General features: G+C 41.7%; 1 protein-coding gene across 1 annotated transcript in view; it reads right to left on the bottom strand.

Moving 5' to 3' along the window:
• The window catches only part of LOC103250844 (WD repeat-containing protein 48), a 41,459-nt gene extending 25,016 nt beyond the window's left edge, over nucleotides 1-16,443 (bottom strand). The window contains exon 1 of the mRNA XM_021708237.1: nucleotides 16,362-16,443. Within this exon, the coding sequence (XP_021563912.1) occupies nucleotides 16,362-16,409 (48 nt within the window). The 5' untranslated portion in view covers nucleotides 16,410-16,443. The remainder of the gene's footprint in view (nucleotides 1-16,361) is intronic.
• Between the last annotated feature and the right edge of the window lie 218 nt (nucleotides 16,444-16,661).

Below are 16,661 nucleotides of genomic sequence, written 5' to 3'. Positions count from 1 at the left end.
GCACCAATTATAATAGCAGCAAGAATAAATACTTAGAAATACATTTCACAAGGAAGATATGTAATCAATAGAAAAAGAAAAACTCGAGTAAAGGAGACATGCCATATTGCAGCATAGGAAGCTTCAAAATAGACAATTCTTTTCCAACTCTGTAAATTTAACCCAAATTTGCTCAGAATCTCACTGCAATTCTTTCTAAAAGTTGACAAAATAATACAACTTTTTTGAATATCCAGACTTTTAAAAAATGAAGGTGACTGGGAGAATATTATTCTAAAAATCTTAAAAGGTATTATAAAGCTACCAGAATTATAATTGTGTACCACAATAGGAATATATAAAAGGATCAATGGAATAAAACAAAAATTGGAAACATTTTCTATTATAAATTTTCTATTTTGATATAAACATGATGTTTTAAATCAGTGAGGACATAACTTATTTAATAAATTATCTAGGAGCACCTAATGATTCTATTAGGAAAAATTACATCCCTTCTCTACATCTTAAACCAAAATGAATTTTCATATGAATTAAAGATTGAAATGGAATAATCATAAAAATAACTTTTTTTTTGAAAGCAGGATTTATTGAGAGAACAGAAAAGCTCCCACAGTGGGAGGGGACCCGAGAGGGTTGCCCCATAAAAATAACTTTTAAAAAACAGCTGAGTACTTGTACAGTCTCTTGACAGATTCTTCTAACATGTGAAGAAAGACAGCAATCTTTTCAAAGGAAAACAGCAGTGGTAATCTGACTAAATACAAGTCAAAACCTTTTGTATGTACAAAAACGTTCATAGCATTGTGGCATTCACAAGAGCCAAAAAGTGGAAACTCAAATGTCCATCAATTGATACAACAGATAGACTGACAGATAAAATGTGGTCTTATCTAGACAATGGAATACTATTAAGCTATAAAAAGGAGTAAAGTACTATAATGATACACACTACAACATGGTGAAACTTGCAAATATTACATTGAGTGAAAGAAGTCAATTACAAAAGGTCACATATTTATGACTCTATTTCTATGTAATGTCCAAAATAGGCAAACCACATAGACAGAAAGTAGATTCAGTGGTTGCCAGGGAATTGGAGGAGGGGGAATGGGGAGTGACTGCTAGAAAATGGAGTAATTAAAATAGTCTGGAGTAGCCGGGCTCGGTGGCTCAACCTTTGGGAGGCTGAGGTGAGTGGATTGCCTGAGCCCGCGGGTTCGAGACCCGCCTGGGCAGCGAGACCTCATCTGCACAATAAATCAAAAAATCAGCCAGGCGTGGTAGCGCATGCCTGTAATTCCGGCTACTCGGAAGGCTGAGGCGGAAGGATCGCCGGAGCCCAGCAGGTCGAGGCTGCGGTGGCCGGGAGCGGCCACTGCACTCCAGTCTGGGCGACTGAGTGAGCCTCCAACTGAAAAAAAAAAAAAAATAGTCTGGAGTTAGGTGACCAAGGCACAACCTCATGAATATACTAAAGATCACTGACTTGTACACATTGAAAGGGTGCACTTTATGGTCTGTGAATTTTATCCCATTAAGGCTGTATAAAAAAAGGCCAGGTGCAGTGCCTCAAGTCTATAATTCCAGCACTTTGGGAGGCCGAGGCGAGAGGATTGCCTGAGTCCGTGAATTTGAGACCAGTCTGGGGAACATGGTGAGACCTTGTCTCTACAATAAATCAAAAAAGTAGCCAGGCATAGTAGCCCACACCTGTAGTTTTGACTCCTTGGAAGGCTGAAGTGGAAGGATTGCCTGAGCCCAGTAAGTCGGAGGCTGCGGTGGCTGGGAGCGTGCCACTGCACTCCAGCCTGGGCGACAGAGTGAAACTCCAACTCAAAAAAAAAAAACCAAACAAACAAAACTCTGGATGTTGAAAAGTGACATAATCAAGGTAAAGGCAAATATCTAACTAGAAAAATAATGAAATAACCATGAAAGACAAAGTTTACACTTTTTTTGTTGTTTTTGAGACAGGGTCTCACTCTGTCACCGAGGTTGGAATGCAGTGATTCAATCACAGTTCACCACAGTCTCAACTTCCTGGGTTCAGGTGATCCTTCTGCCACAGTCTCCCGAGAAGCTGGGACTACAGGTGCGTGCCACCACACCCACCTAATTTTTTATTTTTTATTTGTAGAGATGAGGTCTCACTATGTTGCTCAGCTGGTCTCAAACTCCTGGGTTCAAGTAATCCTCCCACCTCAGTCTTCCAAAGTGCTAGGATTACAGGTGAAGGCCACCACACCCAGTCTAAAGTTTACTCTTGACAACAGATTCCCTTATAAATCAATAAGAAAAAGTCAAATAATCTGACAGAAAGAGGAACAAAAATCACAAAGAGAAATTTTAAAAAAGAAAAAAAAGGTTAACAAATACATAAATAACCAAAGACATAACAATATGAGATTATTTTACCTGTCATACAATAAGATTTCTTTTTTAAATAACCGCCATTTCCTCCCTAAGGGTAAGTGAACACTTTCATATGTCACTAACAGAATTATAAATAATTTCCTTTCTGAAAGCTAATATAAATCATCTATCAAAAATAGCTATCAAAAGCTTACAATTCCTTGACATGCCTTTTGAAATTCTACTAGAATTTTATCCTTTAAGAAGGAGCAGGAGGCCAGGTGCAGTGGCTCATGCCTTCAATTCCAGCACTTTATAATCCCAGCAGAGGTAAGAGGATTGCCTGAGTCCAGGGCAACTTGGCAAGACCTTGTCTCCACAATAAGCTAAAAAATTAGCCAGACGCGGTAGAGCATGCCTGTAGCGCCAGCTACTTGGAAGGCTGAGATGAAGAGATCGCCTGAGCCCAGTAGGTCAAGGCTGTTGTGACTGTGAGCGTGCCACTGCACTCCAGCCTGGGTGACTCTGACTCAAAAAAATAAAATAAATGCAAATACAAATACAAATAAAAAGGGGGCAGGGCCGTAGACACAAATAGCCACAAGAATGCTATCTTAACCTAGACTTTTGGGTGCAGTAACTGTAACCAAGATCTACTCAAAATAGCTTAAGTTTTTTTGTGTGTGTGGTTTTTTTAAAGGAGAATTTAATCATAATAATACAAGGATATCTAACAGAGTCCAAGGGCAGGAAATACAGTCATCACTCATAAAAGACATCTTGAAAATCAAACCATAGCATTTCTCTGTTGAACTCTTTCAATGGCTTTTCACCAATTTTAAAGTGCAAACTCCTCAAATGCTTTGATTCTAATCCTGTATCCTTATACCATCTCAGACTAAGTGCCCCAGTTTCTTATAAGACAGCCATCCAAACTCCTTTTTGTGCCTCAAACACATCAGGCTCTTTCCCAACCCAGGGCCTCTCATTTACTATAGCAACAAGATTCCCCATCCCTCTAATCCCTATAGCTTTGGTCTTGTCTGGCTCACCCTTACTCTTCAGGTCTTAGTAGAAAGGGCACCTCCTCAAAAAGCCCCTTCCTGACCCCATTCCCCTCACCACCATCACCCTATCATTTTATTCGACATATGTCACTCTTCTCACCACACTCCATATTCAGATTTTTTCCTATAACTTCCCCAGTAGAATAAGTGCTCCAAAAACACTTGTCTGCCTTGTCCCTCCCACCACTGTATCCCCACTATAATGTTTGGCATATAAAAGATATACAGATTTGTTGCATGAAGCAGATGTTGGAAAGGCAACATGAACCAAGCTGGCTTCAATGTCAACTTCAGTCTCTGTCAATTTATCTGTCTCTGGGGCTCCAAGGCTGCTTATCTGGAGCACATTTCCTTTAACCGAGACTGCATAGCATATTTCCATCTTAATATCCAAACTTCTGGGAGATTATCTGATTGGTCCAGTAGGCAAGGGTGAAAGAATAACCTGATTGTCAGGGTTCTCATTCTAGGTGGAAAGTAATTCTTGGTGAAACAAGTGTGGACTAATCTCTTCAAAGGTATCTACTATAGATGTGTGACTAAAAACATAAAAAAATTAGAAGTATCCTCCTTGGATAAATTTTGGCATACACATCTATAAAAGAGAGCAATATTCTCTTAAAAATGTTGATGTAGATCTAGACTGACTGACATAGAAAGAAAGCCATGAAATATTTTAAGCAAAATATGTATGGTTCAACAAGCATATGATAATCATTATTGTAAGATGTTTCAATATATTAAAAACACTTTAGAATAGGTGCACAAGTTTGGAAGGATATACACATATAAAACTACTAGTAGTTATCCGAGAGATGAGATTATGGTGATTTTTCACTCACTCATGTCTTTTTTTATGTGGTCTGAATGTTTAACAACGGGCATATATTACTTCATTTTTAAAATCTTATTTTTTATTTATTTATTTTTTGTCAGAGTCTTGCTGTTGCCCAAGCCACAGCTGGGCTCAGGAGATCCTTCCACTTCAGCCTTCCAAGTAGCTGGAACTATAGGCATGCACCACCATGCCCAGCTAATGTTTTTGATTTATTGTAGAGATGAGGTCTTGCTATGTTGTCCAGACTGGTTTAGAATTCCTGGGCTCAAATGATCCTCTCACCTCCACCTCCCAAAGTGCTAGGACTACAGGCATGAGTCATCAGTCTTTTAAATTTTATAATTTTTATTCAAGTAATTCTTGCTTATGTTTAGAAAATCAAATAGTACTGAAAGACTATAATAAAAAAACTATCTCCCTACTGTTTAGGTAAGACTCCCCATCCCCAGTTTTCATTCCTAAAGGTAACTAATTTCAGCTCTTGGTTGTTTCTACTGGATAGCCGCTGCATTTCTCTAGATATTGCACTTATCTTACATTTTGGCTCATCCATTTTAATTTATTTATCTTTGAGTTGGGGTCTCACTGTGTTACCTAGGTGGGAATGCAGTGGCACAATAATGGCTTACCGCAGCTCAACCTCCTGAGCGCAGGATAACCTTCTGTCTCAGCACCCCCACAGGAGCTAGGACTACAGGCCCATGCCATCACACCCAGCTAATTTTTTAATTTTTTTGTAGAGACAAGGTCTATGTTGCCCAGGTTGGTCTCAAACTCCTGAGCTCAAGCAATCCTCTTGTTTTGGTCTCCCAAAGTGCTGGATTACAGGTGTAAAACCACCATGCCTGGCCATTTTAGGCATTACCAATTCACTCATGCTATTGTAAATTAGGATATAGTCTGAAACTATCCTTCAATATTTCTTCCCTCTACTCTTTTGTGTGTGTGTGTGTGTGTGTGTGTGTGTGTGTGTGTGTGTGTGTGTGTGTAGTGATATATGTATATCACTACTGTTTTGTTGAATAAATAATCTGTACTACATTGTTGTGGCTTTGTAAGGCTGTTTATTGACTAACCAAGTACTGTTTCCTTCCTCAGAGTTTTTTTTTCCCCTAAAGTTTCTGTCCTTTCTTTTTCAATGTGCTTCTCTACTTTAACTTCCATTTTCTTTAACTGTTGTGCCATAGAACTCTCTCTACCCACTTTTTGTTCTCAGAGGGCTTCCCCCTCTGAACTTCCCATCTCCTAACTCCAGTCTGGGCTGGCTGCCCGCTAGGTCTGCTGGCACAGCTGTCACCACCTTTGGTGCTTCTCTTTACTGCTTTTCTGGGGTAGAGACATTGTTTTCTCAATCCCAATGCTTCCTTCTTTCTTTGTTCATGTCTTAGTTTGCCTTAAGTATATCCCTAAGACACTGAGAAAATAACATACAAAAAGGTACAAGGGAGGCAACTTCATCCTTGCATGCCTGAAAAGGTCCTTTGCCCTGCCTTCAGACTTGATTTGGCAGGATAAAGAAGTCTATATACAAGAAATTCCCTCACTTTTGAAAGCATTGCTCTAAGTTGCTCTAACATCCAGTGTTGCCACTGAATTCAGTGCCATTCTGTTTCATTCCACTTTAAAGTGATCCCATTTTCATTTTCTTCTGTATACAAAACACTCTCCGGTCCCATGGCACCCCTCCCCCAAGCTTTTAAGATCTTCTCGTTCTTCTTGGTGTTGTGACATTTCTTGATTTGGTCCTTTTATCAGTAAGTTTCTATGCATTTAGAAAGCTCTTTCAATCTAGAAATTTGTGGTACTTCAGCCCTAGGAAACTTTTCTTGTAATCCTTACTAATCATCACCTCTGTTTTTTTGTTTATTTCTTCAACTCCCATAAGTCTGATGCTGGAACTTTCAAACTGATACCTCATCTTTTATGCCTTTATATCATCTATCTTTGTTTTTTTGGTTACTTTTTATAAAACTTCCTTTACTATTTTACAACTCTGCTATTAATTACTTTAAGCAAATTATATATAGTATGATGAAAAAAATACAAACTATGTCTTCAATAAGGAAATGGTTAGCTAAATTATGGACCATCCATTCTATGTGTTCATTAAAGAATGAAAACTATATACACTGATATGTTCCAAGATATATCACATTAAAAACTTGTTATTTTGCCTTTTGACTTCAGGATGAGATTAAAAACAACAACAAAACCCATGTCATTTGTATCAATTAAAGTACAGGGGGAAAAAAAGAAAAAGCAGGTTATACAAAGAAAAATAGGATTTAATTATCTCAGCAAATACTGATTAAGCACCCACTTGGTGTCAGGCACTATTCTTAATGATGAGGATACAGCGGTGAGCATAAAAATCCTCCTGGAGCTTACATTTTGTTTGGGGAAAGAGCATAAGTAGAAGTGACAGCAAGTCAAGTAAAGTATATTTTTCCCAAGATACAGGCATGCTTTTGCAGGCAGAAGAGATGGAAGTAAAGGAAAGAAAAGCAGAAGGTGCTAGAGATACAAGCAGTACCTGAGTGAATGAACAGGATTATGGAAAAACTTCATTTGGACAGAGTTAAGAGTACAGGCTAGGGTAGAAAAGATGAAGATACATATCCAACTATCTTGATTTGCATAAAAAATGGGGGGAGGTTACTGGGAAGTCAGGCCTTCAGTAGGAAATATGTGTTTTGGATTAGTCAATTAAAGGGACTCTAACAGGGAGAAAAATAATAGGGTAGTCTCCCAACAGCAAGGATGCAGTTAAGTTCACTGTAAGCATTTATAGCTGGCTTAGTAAGCACTCTTTGATTAATTTATTCAGCAATTATCTGGGACCCAAATAAAAGAAATCAGACGGTAAGGATCATCCATTGAACTTCATGTGACCTGTCCCAGCATTTCAAACTTAAATGCCCCTAGAATTATTGGTTGCGTGCCAGAGGGTAGAAACAATCACGAGAAAAAACATCTTTCTTTGATCATCATCTTATTTGAAGGTAATCAGATTAGATTTCTATTGCTGCTATAATAAAATATCACTAATTTAGTGGCTTAAAACAATTCACATGTATTATTTCAGTTCTGAAGGTCAGAAGTCCAGACTGGATTTAAGTGAGTCCTTTGCTTAAGATCTCACAAGGTCAAAACTGAAAAGGATCGGCAGGTCTGTGTTCCTTACTTGACACTGCTTCCAAGCTCATTCAGGTTGTTGGCCAAATTAAGTTCCTTTGTGCTTGCATGCCTGAGGTCCCTTGCAGGGCTGAGGTTCCTGCTGTCAGCTAAGGGTCCATCTTTGGTCCTAGAGTCTGTCTGCATTCCTTCTCATGCTTTCCAGTGGCCCTCTCCTCCAATGGAGGGTCAAGTCCCTCTCACAGCTCAAATTTCTCTTTCACATATCTCTGACTTCTGCTTCCAGCTGGAGAAAGTCCTTTGTTTCTTTAGGTAAACAAGGATCTTCATGTATGCCCTGGTTGCTTCTCCAGAGTCCTGTTTTTAAGGGCTTGTGTGATTAGAATGGGCCCACTGAGATAATCTTCCTATTTTAAAATTTGTAAACTTATTACATATACCAATAAACATATACTTTTATCATGTAACATAACATATTCATAAATTCTAGGGATTAGGGCAGTAATACTGGGAAGAGGAGGGGAAAGAAGCCCATTCTGCCTACCACAGCAACTAAACAATTTTTTATATGAAAACAAATGTGGCTATAGCTAAGAAAAAAAATCACCTTAAAAAAAATAAAGGAAGCCGGGCTCGGTGGCTCAGCCTGTAATCCCGCGCCTTTGGGAGGCTTAGGTGAGTGGATTGCCTGAGCCCACGGGTTCAAGACCCGCCTGGGCAGCGAGACCTCATCTCTACAATAAATCAAAAAATCAGCCGGGCGTGGTAGCGCATGCCTGTAATTCCGGCTACTGGGAAGGCTGAGGTGGAAGGATCGCCGGAGCCCAGCAGGTCGAGGCTGCGGTGGCCGGGAGTGGCCACTGCACTCCAGTCTGGGCGACAGAGTGAGACTCCAACTCAAAAAAATAAAAAAATAAAAAAATAAAGGGAGACTTCAAAGAATTTCAGGCTCACAAAGGGCACTCTAGGTTATTTCCCTAATTTCCTTCAGGGTGGGCATTAATGTACCTCCATGTGAATGTCTAGTAGACACTGAAATCAGAACATGTCTAAAATCAAGCTCCTGATAGCTCTCCCCAACCTGTTGTCTTTTCCTGTAGTCTTCTGCATCTCAGTTAATGGCAACTCCATTCTTCAAATTACTCAGGCCCCAAATCTTGATGCCATCCTCTCATCTCTTGGTGCCTTTTGCAAGTCCTGTCAGCTCAACCTTCAAGACCTATCCAGAATCCAACCCCTTCTCATCACTCTGGTTAGAATGACTATCACACAGTATCTGGATTTTTAAAATAGCTTTTTACCTGGTCTTCCTGCTTTGCCCTTGCTCCCCTACAGTCTGTTTTGAATACATCAGCCAGGCTGATCCTATTAAAACACATATATATCATAATATTCCTCAGCTCAAAATCTACCAGTGCTTCCCATCTCTGTGACCTGGAAGGCCCTACGAGATCTGGCCTGCAGTTACCTCTGATTTCACTCGCCACATGCCAACCACAAAGAATTCTTCACTGTTCCACAAACAGGCCACATACTTTCCCACCTCAGGACCTTTGCAGCTGATATTCTCACTAGAATGTTCTTCCCCCAGATAGCTGTGTGGCTATCATTTCCTTTAATCAGATCTTTACTCAACAGTTAACATCTCAGTGAGGCCTTCTCTGGCCACCATAACTAAAATTACCCCTCTTCCACTATTTATCACTAGCTAAAAATTTATTAAACTTTAAAGTCTAATTTGCCCCAACATTCCATTATGAAAAATTTTAAATACATACAAAAATTGAAAGAATTATATAGCAAACAGCTCTATACTCACCACATATATTCTTCAATCAACATTTTCTGTTTGCTTTATTACAATCTATTCATCCATTTGATTTATTTTATTTGATGTCTTTTCAAAATAAGTTGTACACCAGCAATAAAACTTTCCCCTAAATATTTCAGCATGTAATTAACTACAGTTACTTGTTTATAGTACTTTTAAGGTACATCTTACAAATAACGAAACATACAAGTCACCATACTTTTGACAAAGGAATACACCTGTGTAATGTAAATCCCTACCAAGATATATAGAACATTATTACCACCCTACAAAGTTAACTTCATTCTCTTCCCAATTGCCACGCCCCACTCCCAGGGACATGAGCTCTGGCTTTTTTCACCATAGTTTTGCCAATTTTACAACATCCTATAAATAGAAACACTCTCTTGTGTAAGGCTACTTACAGCTATCAGGTTAGCTTAGCCTCTTACAAGAAAAACTGGCCAAATATCTATAATTCCCACATCTGTTTTTCTTGTTTAATGTTGTGGACATAACTTTCTACTTGCTCCTATATACTAATATTTTAGTTGTTAGGGTTTAGGAGTGTAGGTAGGCCAGTGCCACGGGACTAAAGCAAAGAATTGCAAAGACAAAGTTAAAGAATTTATTACAGTCCCCAGTGAGAGGGTCTGGGAAGGGATCAGCGCTGAAGAAGTGTGATGTAAGGTTTGAGGAAAGTGTGTACTTAAGGTTTCTATTGGAGAGCAGGACTAGTGAGAAAAATCTCCAGCAACTGCATTTTGAGGTTTTGATAACATAGGTCTGGTGCCCTGAGGTCAGAGGATGATACATTTTATGACTCCAAGTGATGGCCTAGTAGTTTGTCAGGAAGGCTGATCCCATTTGATTAGGTTATCCTGGTTCTTTATGGCTGAAAGACAAACTGGGAGTAAAAAAGATAAACAGTGCAAAGCAGGCTTGGGATGGGGGTTGTAAATTATCAACAGCTATCTCTGGGAAAATGGTTCTGCACTTGGCTAATGACTAGAGGGTAAATTAAAGTGAACTACTAGAAAAAAACGTGAGAAGCTAAGCAATGTTAAAATGGCTGCTTTTTGGCTACACAGATTGACTCCATCTTGGTCTTTTGTGTCTTTCATTAGTAGTGACGACTTTTAAAAGGTTTTGTTTTGTTTTGAGTTGGAGTCTCACTCTGTCGCCTAGACTGGAGTGCAGTGGCCGCTCCTGGCCACCGCAGCCTCGACCTGCTGGGCTCCAGCTATCCTTCTGCCTCAGCCTTCCGAGTAGCCAGAATTACAGGCACGCGCTACCATGCCCGGCTGATTTTTAAAATTTACTGTAGAGATGAGGTCTTGCCAAGTTGCCGAGGGCTCAAACCCTCGGGCTCAGGCAATACACTCACCTCAGTCTCCCAAAGCGCAGGATTACAGGCTGAGCCACCGAACCCAGCTTGTTGCTTTTGTTTTTTGAGACAGGGTCTCATTGTCACCCAGGCTGGAGTGTTATATCACAATCCTGGCTCAACTGCCTGGATTTAAGCAATCTTCCCATCTCAGACTCCTGAGTAGCTAAGACTATAGCCACGCACCACCATGCCTGGTGTTTTGCTTTGGTTTTGTGGGGGCAGGTGGAGGTAGAGAGGGGGTCTTGCTACCTTGACCAGGCTGGTCTCAATAACTCCTAGCTTCAAGCAATCCTTCTGCTTTAGGCTCCCAGAGTGCTGGGAATACAGATGAGAACCACTATGACCGGCCAAAAAGTATTCTAAAAAAGAAGTTGCACAAATAAAAACAGGATACTTTCTAGCCTGCCTTCTTCTAAACCAGGGGTTAGCCAAAAACTGCCTGTGGGCCAAATCCCAAAGCCTGTTTTTGTAAACTACTCTTATTGGAACATAGCCATACTTATTCATTTAGTTATTATCTATGACTCATTTCAAGTTATAATGGCAGAGTTGAAGGCTTAGGAGACAGCAGAATAACCTGCAAAGCCTAAAATATTTACTATCTGACCCTTTACAGAAAAAGTTTGTTGACCTCTGTTCTAATAATAGATGTTATGTTGGAACAGATGTCCTGAGAAGCCAGGATTTGGCATCATTCTCTTCCTTAAGAAAGTCTCAAGACTATCTAACCAACCCAGAATTGGGACTCAGAATCAGCAGTAAAGATCACACTGAGTACTGAAGTGACTAAATATTTGGCAGGGAAAGGGAGTAAGTAGTGGTGGAATAAACATTTGTTTTTTGCTTCTCCATTCCCCACTTCTGCTCCAAATGTTTCCCTCAAGGCAAATAAATCCTACTAAGAGACTGTCACACTGGATAATCAGGTAAAAGGATATGAGGTCTGGGATTGGTGCAGTAACCATGCCACCAAGAGGGAAGGTCTGGGTTGGAGGTTTGGATGAGATCGGGCACATTCAGGGTGGTATGGCCATAGACTGGAATTGGAAGTTTGAGAATGAGAGAGGAATCTTAGTGACACTTGTTCAACTTTTCTCCAAGAATTCTGAAGCAAGTGATCAAAGAGGCCAGAACAGAAAAAAAGATGGAGGTAGAGAGAGTCAATAAAAAGACACAGGTTGTTGGAAAATTATGACACTAAGGGACCACTAGGGAGTGAAAAGATTTGCTTTGATATCTTGGTTACCAAGAAAAAAACTGCATCACAGCCGGGCTTGGTGGCTCAGCCTGTAATCCCGCACCTTTGGGAGGCTGAGGTGAGTGGATTGTCTGAGCCCGCGCGTTCGAGACCCGCCTGGGCAACTTGGCGAGACCTCATCTTTACAATAAATAAAAATGAGCCAGGTGTGGTAGCGGGCGCCTGTAGTTGCAGCTACTTGGAAGGCTGAGGTGGAAGGATCGCCGGAGCCCAGCAGGTCGAGGCTGCGGTGGCCGGGAGAGGCCACTGCACTCCAGTCTGGGTGACAGAGTGAGACGCCAACTCAAAAAAAACACAAAAAACTGCATCATAAATCTGAAATCACATATTGATTGTTGATCATGTTTCTGATAGCCACAAATCCATCCCTCTCCCCTCACACCTCGTTTCCTTAAAAGTTGAAGATGAAGGGCATATGCTCATTTTTCATTACGTCTACAATGAATAAGCAGCATGTTTTGACTTCTCTCCACTGATTATTTAGAAGTATTGTAAGTCTCAAAAATTCATCTTGCTGAGCCCGCGGGTTTGAGACCCGCCTGGGCAGCAAGACCTCATCTCTACAATAAATCAAAAAATCAGCCAGGCGTGGTAGCGCATACCTGTAATTCCGGCTACTCGGAAGGCTGAGCCAGGATTGCTGGAGCCCAGTAGGCGAGGCTGCAGTGGCCGGGAGTGGCCACTGCACTCCAGTCTGGGCAACTGAGCGAGACTCCAACTCAAAAAATAAAAATAAAAAAAATTCATCTTGGCGTACAACTTGACAACAGAGCTCAGGGATACTGTCTCTTGGTCCAAGATACAGACAGTCAAGATGCACAAAATATATATTCCCACAAGTACCTATATACGCTTTGTTCAAAATGAATTTTTAAACGTTTTTTTTTTAACTTTTAAGCAAATAATGTGGTAAAAAGCTCAAAAATACAAAGGTGCATATATTTTAAAGTAAAAGGTATCCCATGTCCTGTCCCATAATCACACACACTAATCCCAAAGATATAATCGTTGTTAATGTCCTTCTAGACTTTTAAAATATGTTAGTTCCTTTGTGAAAATAGAACCATGTCATGTCGACTTGATTTTTTGACTTCTGGACACATTTCCTCTTTAATAATTCAGATTTAGCTCACTTTTTTTTTTTTGAGTCAAGAATCTCACTGTCGCCCAAGCTGGAGTGTAGTGGCACACTCATGGCCACCACAGCCTCAACCCGCTGGGTTCAGGTGATCCTTTCGCCTCAGCCTTCCAAATAGCTGAAACTATAGGCATGTGCCACCACACCTGGCTAATTTTTTGATTTTTTGTAGAGACAAGATCTCACCAAGTTGCCAGGCTGGTCTTGAACCCCTGAACTCAGGCAATCCTCTTGCCTTGGCCTCCCAAAGTGTTGGGATTACAGGCTTGAGCCACTGCCCTGGCCATAGCTTACTTTTTAACAACTACAAATTAATCCACCTAAATGTACCATAATTTGTCTGACAACTGCAAACATTTGGATTTCCAATGATGGACATATAGATGTTTTTTGGGTTTTTTTTGTTTTTCTGGTTTTTTTGAGTTGGAGTCTCATTCTGTCACCCAGACTGGAGTGCAGTGGCCGTTCCAGGCCACTGCAGCCTTGACCTGCTGGGCTCCGGCGATCCTTCTGCCTCAGCCTTCCAAGTAGCTGGAACTACAGGCACACACTACCATGCCCGGCTCATTTTGATTTATTGTAGAGATGAGCTCTCGCCAAGTTGCCCAGGCGAGTCTCGAACCCGTGGGCTCAGGCAATCCACTCATCTCAGCCTCCCAAAGGTGCGGGATTACAGGCTGAGCCACCGAGCCCGGCTGACATATAGATGTTTTATTTTTCACAATACAATATTCCTACAGTAAACACTCTTATATACATATAGACAGATATAGGCATATGTACTTTTATACAATAAATTTTTAGATAAGGAATTCTAGACCAAAGGGAATGTTTGCTTTAAATTTTGACAAAGCAAGACACTAAACAGTGAATACCATGGCTCCATTGATAGCAAAACAACAAAAAACCCAAAACCCCCAAAAATGTCAAATCAGGTACAGGAAGAGGTATAGAACAGTGGTTCTCAACTAGACACAATTTTGCCCGTGAGGAGGCATTTTTAGTTGTCAAAACTGGGGAGGTGCTACTACATCTGGTGGGTAGAAACCAGGGTTGATGCTTAAACAATTTACAATGTATAGGAGAGCAGCCCTCTCCCTCAGACGCAAGGAAGAATTACCCAGACTTAAATAACAATGGTGCTCAGGTTGAGAAACCCTGGTCTACGATTACATAGGACACTGCCCACAGTAGCTTTCTTGGAAGAGTGGAGGAGAACTAAAATTTACACTTTCGTATTATCTGTGGGTTTTTTTCTTTTCTCTTTTGCAATGAACATACACTAGCTTAAAAAACACTTCCATACACAATGATGTCTGAGATGAAATCAATCCCAAGGGGTCTCATACTGCTTCCATACCTTGGGGATAAATTCTCAAAGCTCCCTGAATCTTCTCTTCAGCAGGTTAATCTTAGAGAGCTCTTCCAAAAACTCTTCAGAGGAGATAGTTTTAAGTCAGTTCATCAACCTGATTGCTACCTTTGAAAAACAAGGTGCTAGCACCAAACTCTAGTTTTGGACCCTAACCAGTGAAGAGTGGAATTGAATAATCTCCCTCATTCTACATGCACTGGCTCACATTTAGTTTATTAAAACACTCAGTTGCTTTTAAGTTGTGTTTTTTGTTTCGTTTTGTTTTTTTGAGTTGGAGTCTCACTCTGACCCCCAGATTGGAGTGCATTGTCCACTATCATGGCTCACCTCTGCCTAGAACTCCTCAGCTCAAGCGATTCTCCCACCTCAGGCTCTGAGTAGCTGGGACTACAGGTGCTTTTGATATTGTACAGAGACAAGGGCTAGCAATGCTTCCTAGCTGCTGTCGAACTCTTGGGCTAAAACAATCCTCCTGTCTCAGCCTCCCAAAGTTCTGGGATTACAGGAGTGAGGCACCAAGCCTGGCCTTAAGTATTTTTCTTGTAAACACTATATTGTTCGTGTTTTGGGAAGTGGGCACTCCCGGGAAGGAAGCAAGGAGGGAACACACGGCAGTAATAGAACTTTCAAGTCCTAACATAAGAAGGTGACATATGTGATTATCCTTACTCCCCTCAGGAGTATACCAAAGTAGACCCTAGAACACAATTAGGCTACAATTTTGAATTACACTTTAGTCCAAAGGAGACATTCTCACCACCTACCTTGCTGCCTTGGATGCCAGAGTTACTTAAATCCTGTCACTAATGCACTTTTAAAAAATTACCTAACAGGGTATTTTGGACTCTTGTTAAATAATTTCACTCAATTCAACACATATTTAGTGAGTGCTTAAGGCACTGTAGTCATCAATTAGATCAATAAAATCAAGATGTGAACTGCTCAGAAGATTTTAAGGCCTGCAACTTTTTGGTGGGTTTACCTTACTGAAGGAGCCCTTTACCTGACTACCTATTAAACACTCGCTGATTTCAACCTGTAGAATTACATATAATACTGTTATTTTGCAAGGAAAGCCTAGGTATTACTTATTCTTATACCCTGCTTTGGGGCCAATCTTAGTGCTCAGTAAATGTATAATGAAGAAGTGCACCTTACAGTCACTACTACATACAATATACCTGTAGGGAAACACCTGTAATAGGGCTTTTACTCCCTTCATCACTGAAAATACATGGCAATAACTCTTAATTGTACCCCAAACAAAAGTGAATTCACCAAGGCATAAGGCACACACGGTAGGATTAGATAACTCTTTACCCTCAGGTAATAAATTATACAAACAAGAAAAAAAGATACGATGCACACCGAAGAAGAAGAAATGGTGAAGATGAACTTAAATCCCAAAACATCTAAAATTTTAGTTTCCCCACGAGCACCCGCACAGTCCCACGTTTTTCCACCTCGCCCGGGAGAGAGCTCCCACCAAAGAGAAGGTTGGGGGTTCCCACGTGCGGAATCCTCGGCAGAAACCCCGCAAAGTCATCGGTGCTCTGCTGCCTCGCCACGCCCCCGCAAAGGCCCACAGGCTCCCGGCCGCCCACCCGCCGGGAAACGCCCGAAGGCCTCGGCACCGACGCAGCGAAGGCGGTGCGCCTTGAAGACAGGAAGGGAAGGGAGAGAAAGGTAGGCGGGGAACCGAGCCCATCCCGACTCGCAAGCCCGTTCCAACAGAAGACCGGCGACCAGCAACCGCCGACTCAGAACGCCGCCCACAAGAGTCCCAGTACTGGGCCCCTACGGCCAAGCCGGCCGACCCCCGCCCCTTCCTCAAGCCGTTAGCGCCGCGGCCCCACCCCTCGCCGCCAACCGTGCCTCGCCCCGTTTTCCCCTAGCCGCTACACGAGCCGGCCGCGGCCGGAGGCATCTGCTCGTTGGAAGTGGGCCCGGAGCTGCCAGCTGCGTCGGGAAGGCCGAGGAGCCGGGCTTCCTTACCTGTACTTTCCTCCGCCCTGCCGTGTTCTGCCGGTGATGGGCCGCCATCTTGCATGTTGACACTCCGACGTCACTTCCGGAAGTGGCTTAGACCTGCCGGATGTCCCGCCTTTTCCCTTTTGGCCAGGGCTGGTGGTGGCGCTGGAGGTAGACGGGTTATTTGGTTTCTAGACGCTGCTGTTGTGGTCTGCGGCCATGTGGTGAAGTAGATGCACGTAAAAACGAAACCACTGTGCAAGTGTAATGCTGATGGAGGGAGAGTCTCTTTTCAGAGCTGAGGGAGCGGTCCAAATCCGGCTC

This window comes from Carlito syrichta, unplaced genomic scaffold (assembly GCF_000164805.1).
Source record: "Carlito syrichta isolate Samal-C Ts95f unplaced genomic scaffold, Tarsius_syrichta-2.0.1 Scaffold135600, whole genome shotgun sequence".
Lineage (NCBI taxonomy): Eukaryota > Metazoa > Chordata > Mammalia > Primates > Tarsiidae > Carlito > Carlito syrichta.
The sequence above is the reverse complement of the archived record's forward strand: the minus strand, read 5'-3'. Positions and strand labels throughout refer to the sequence as shown.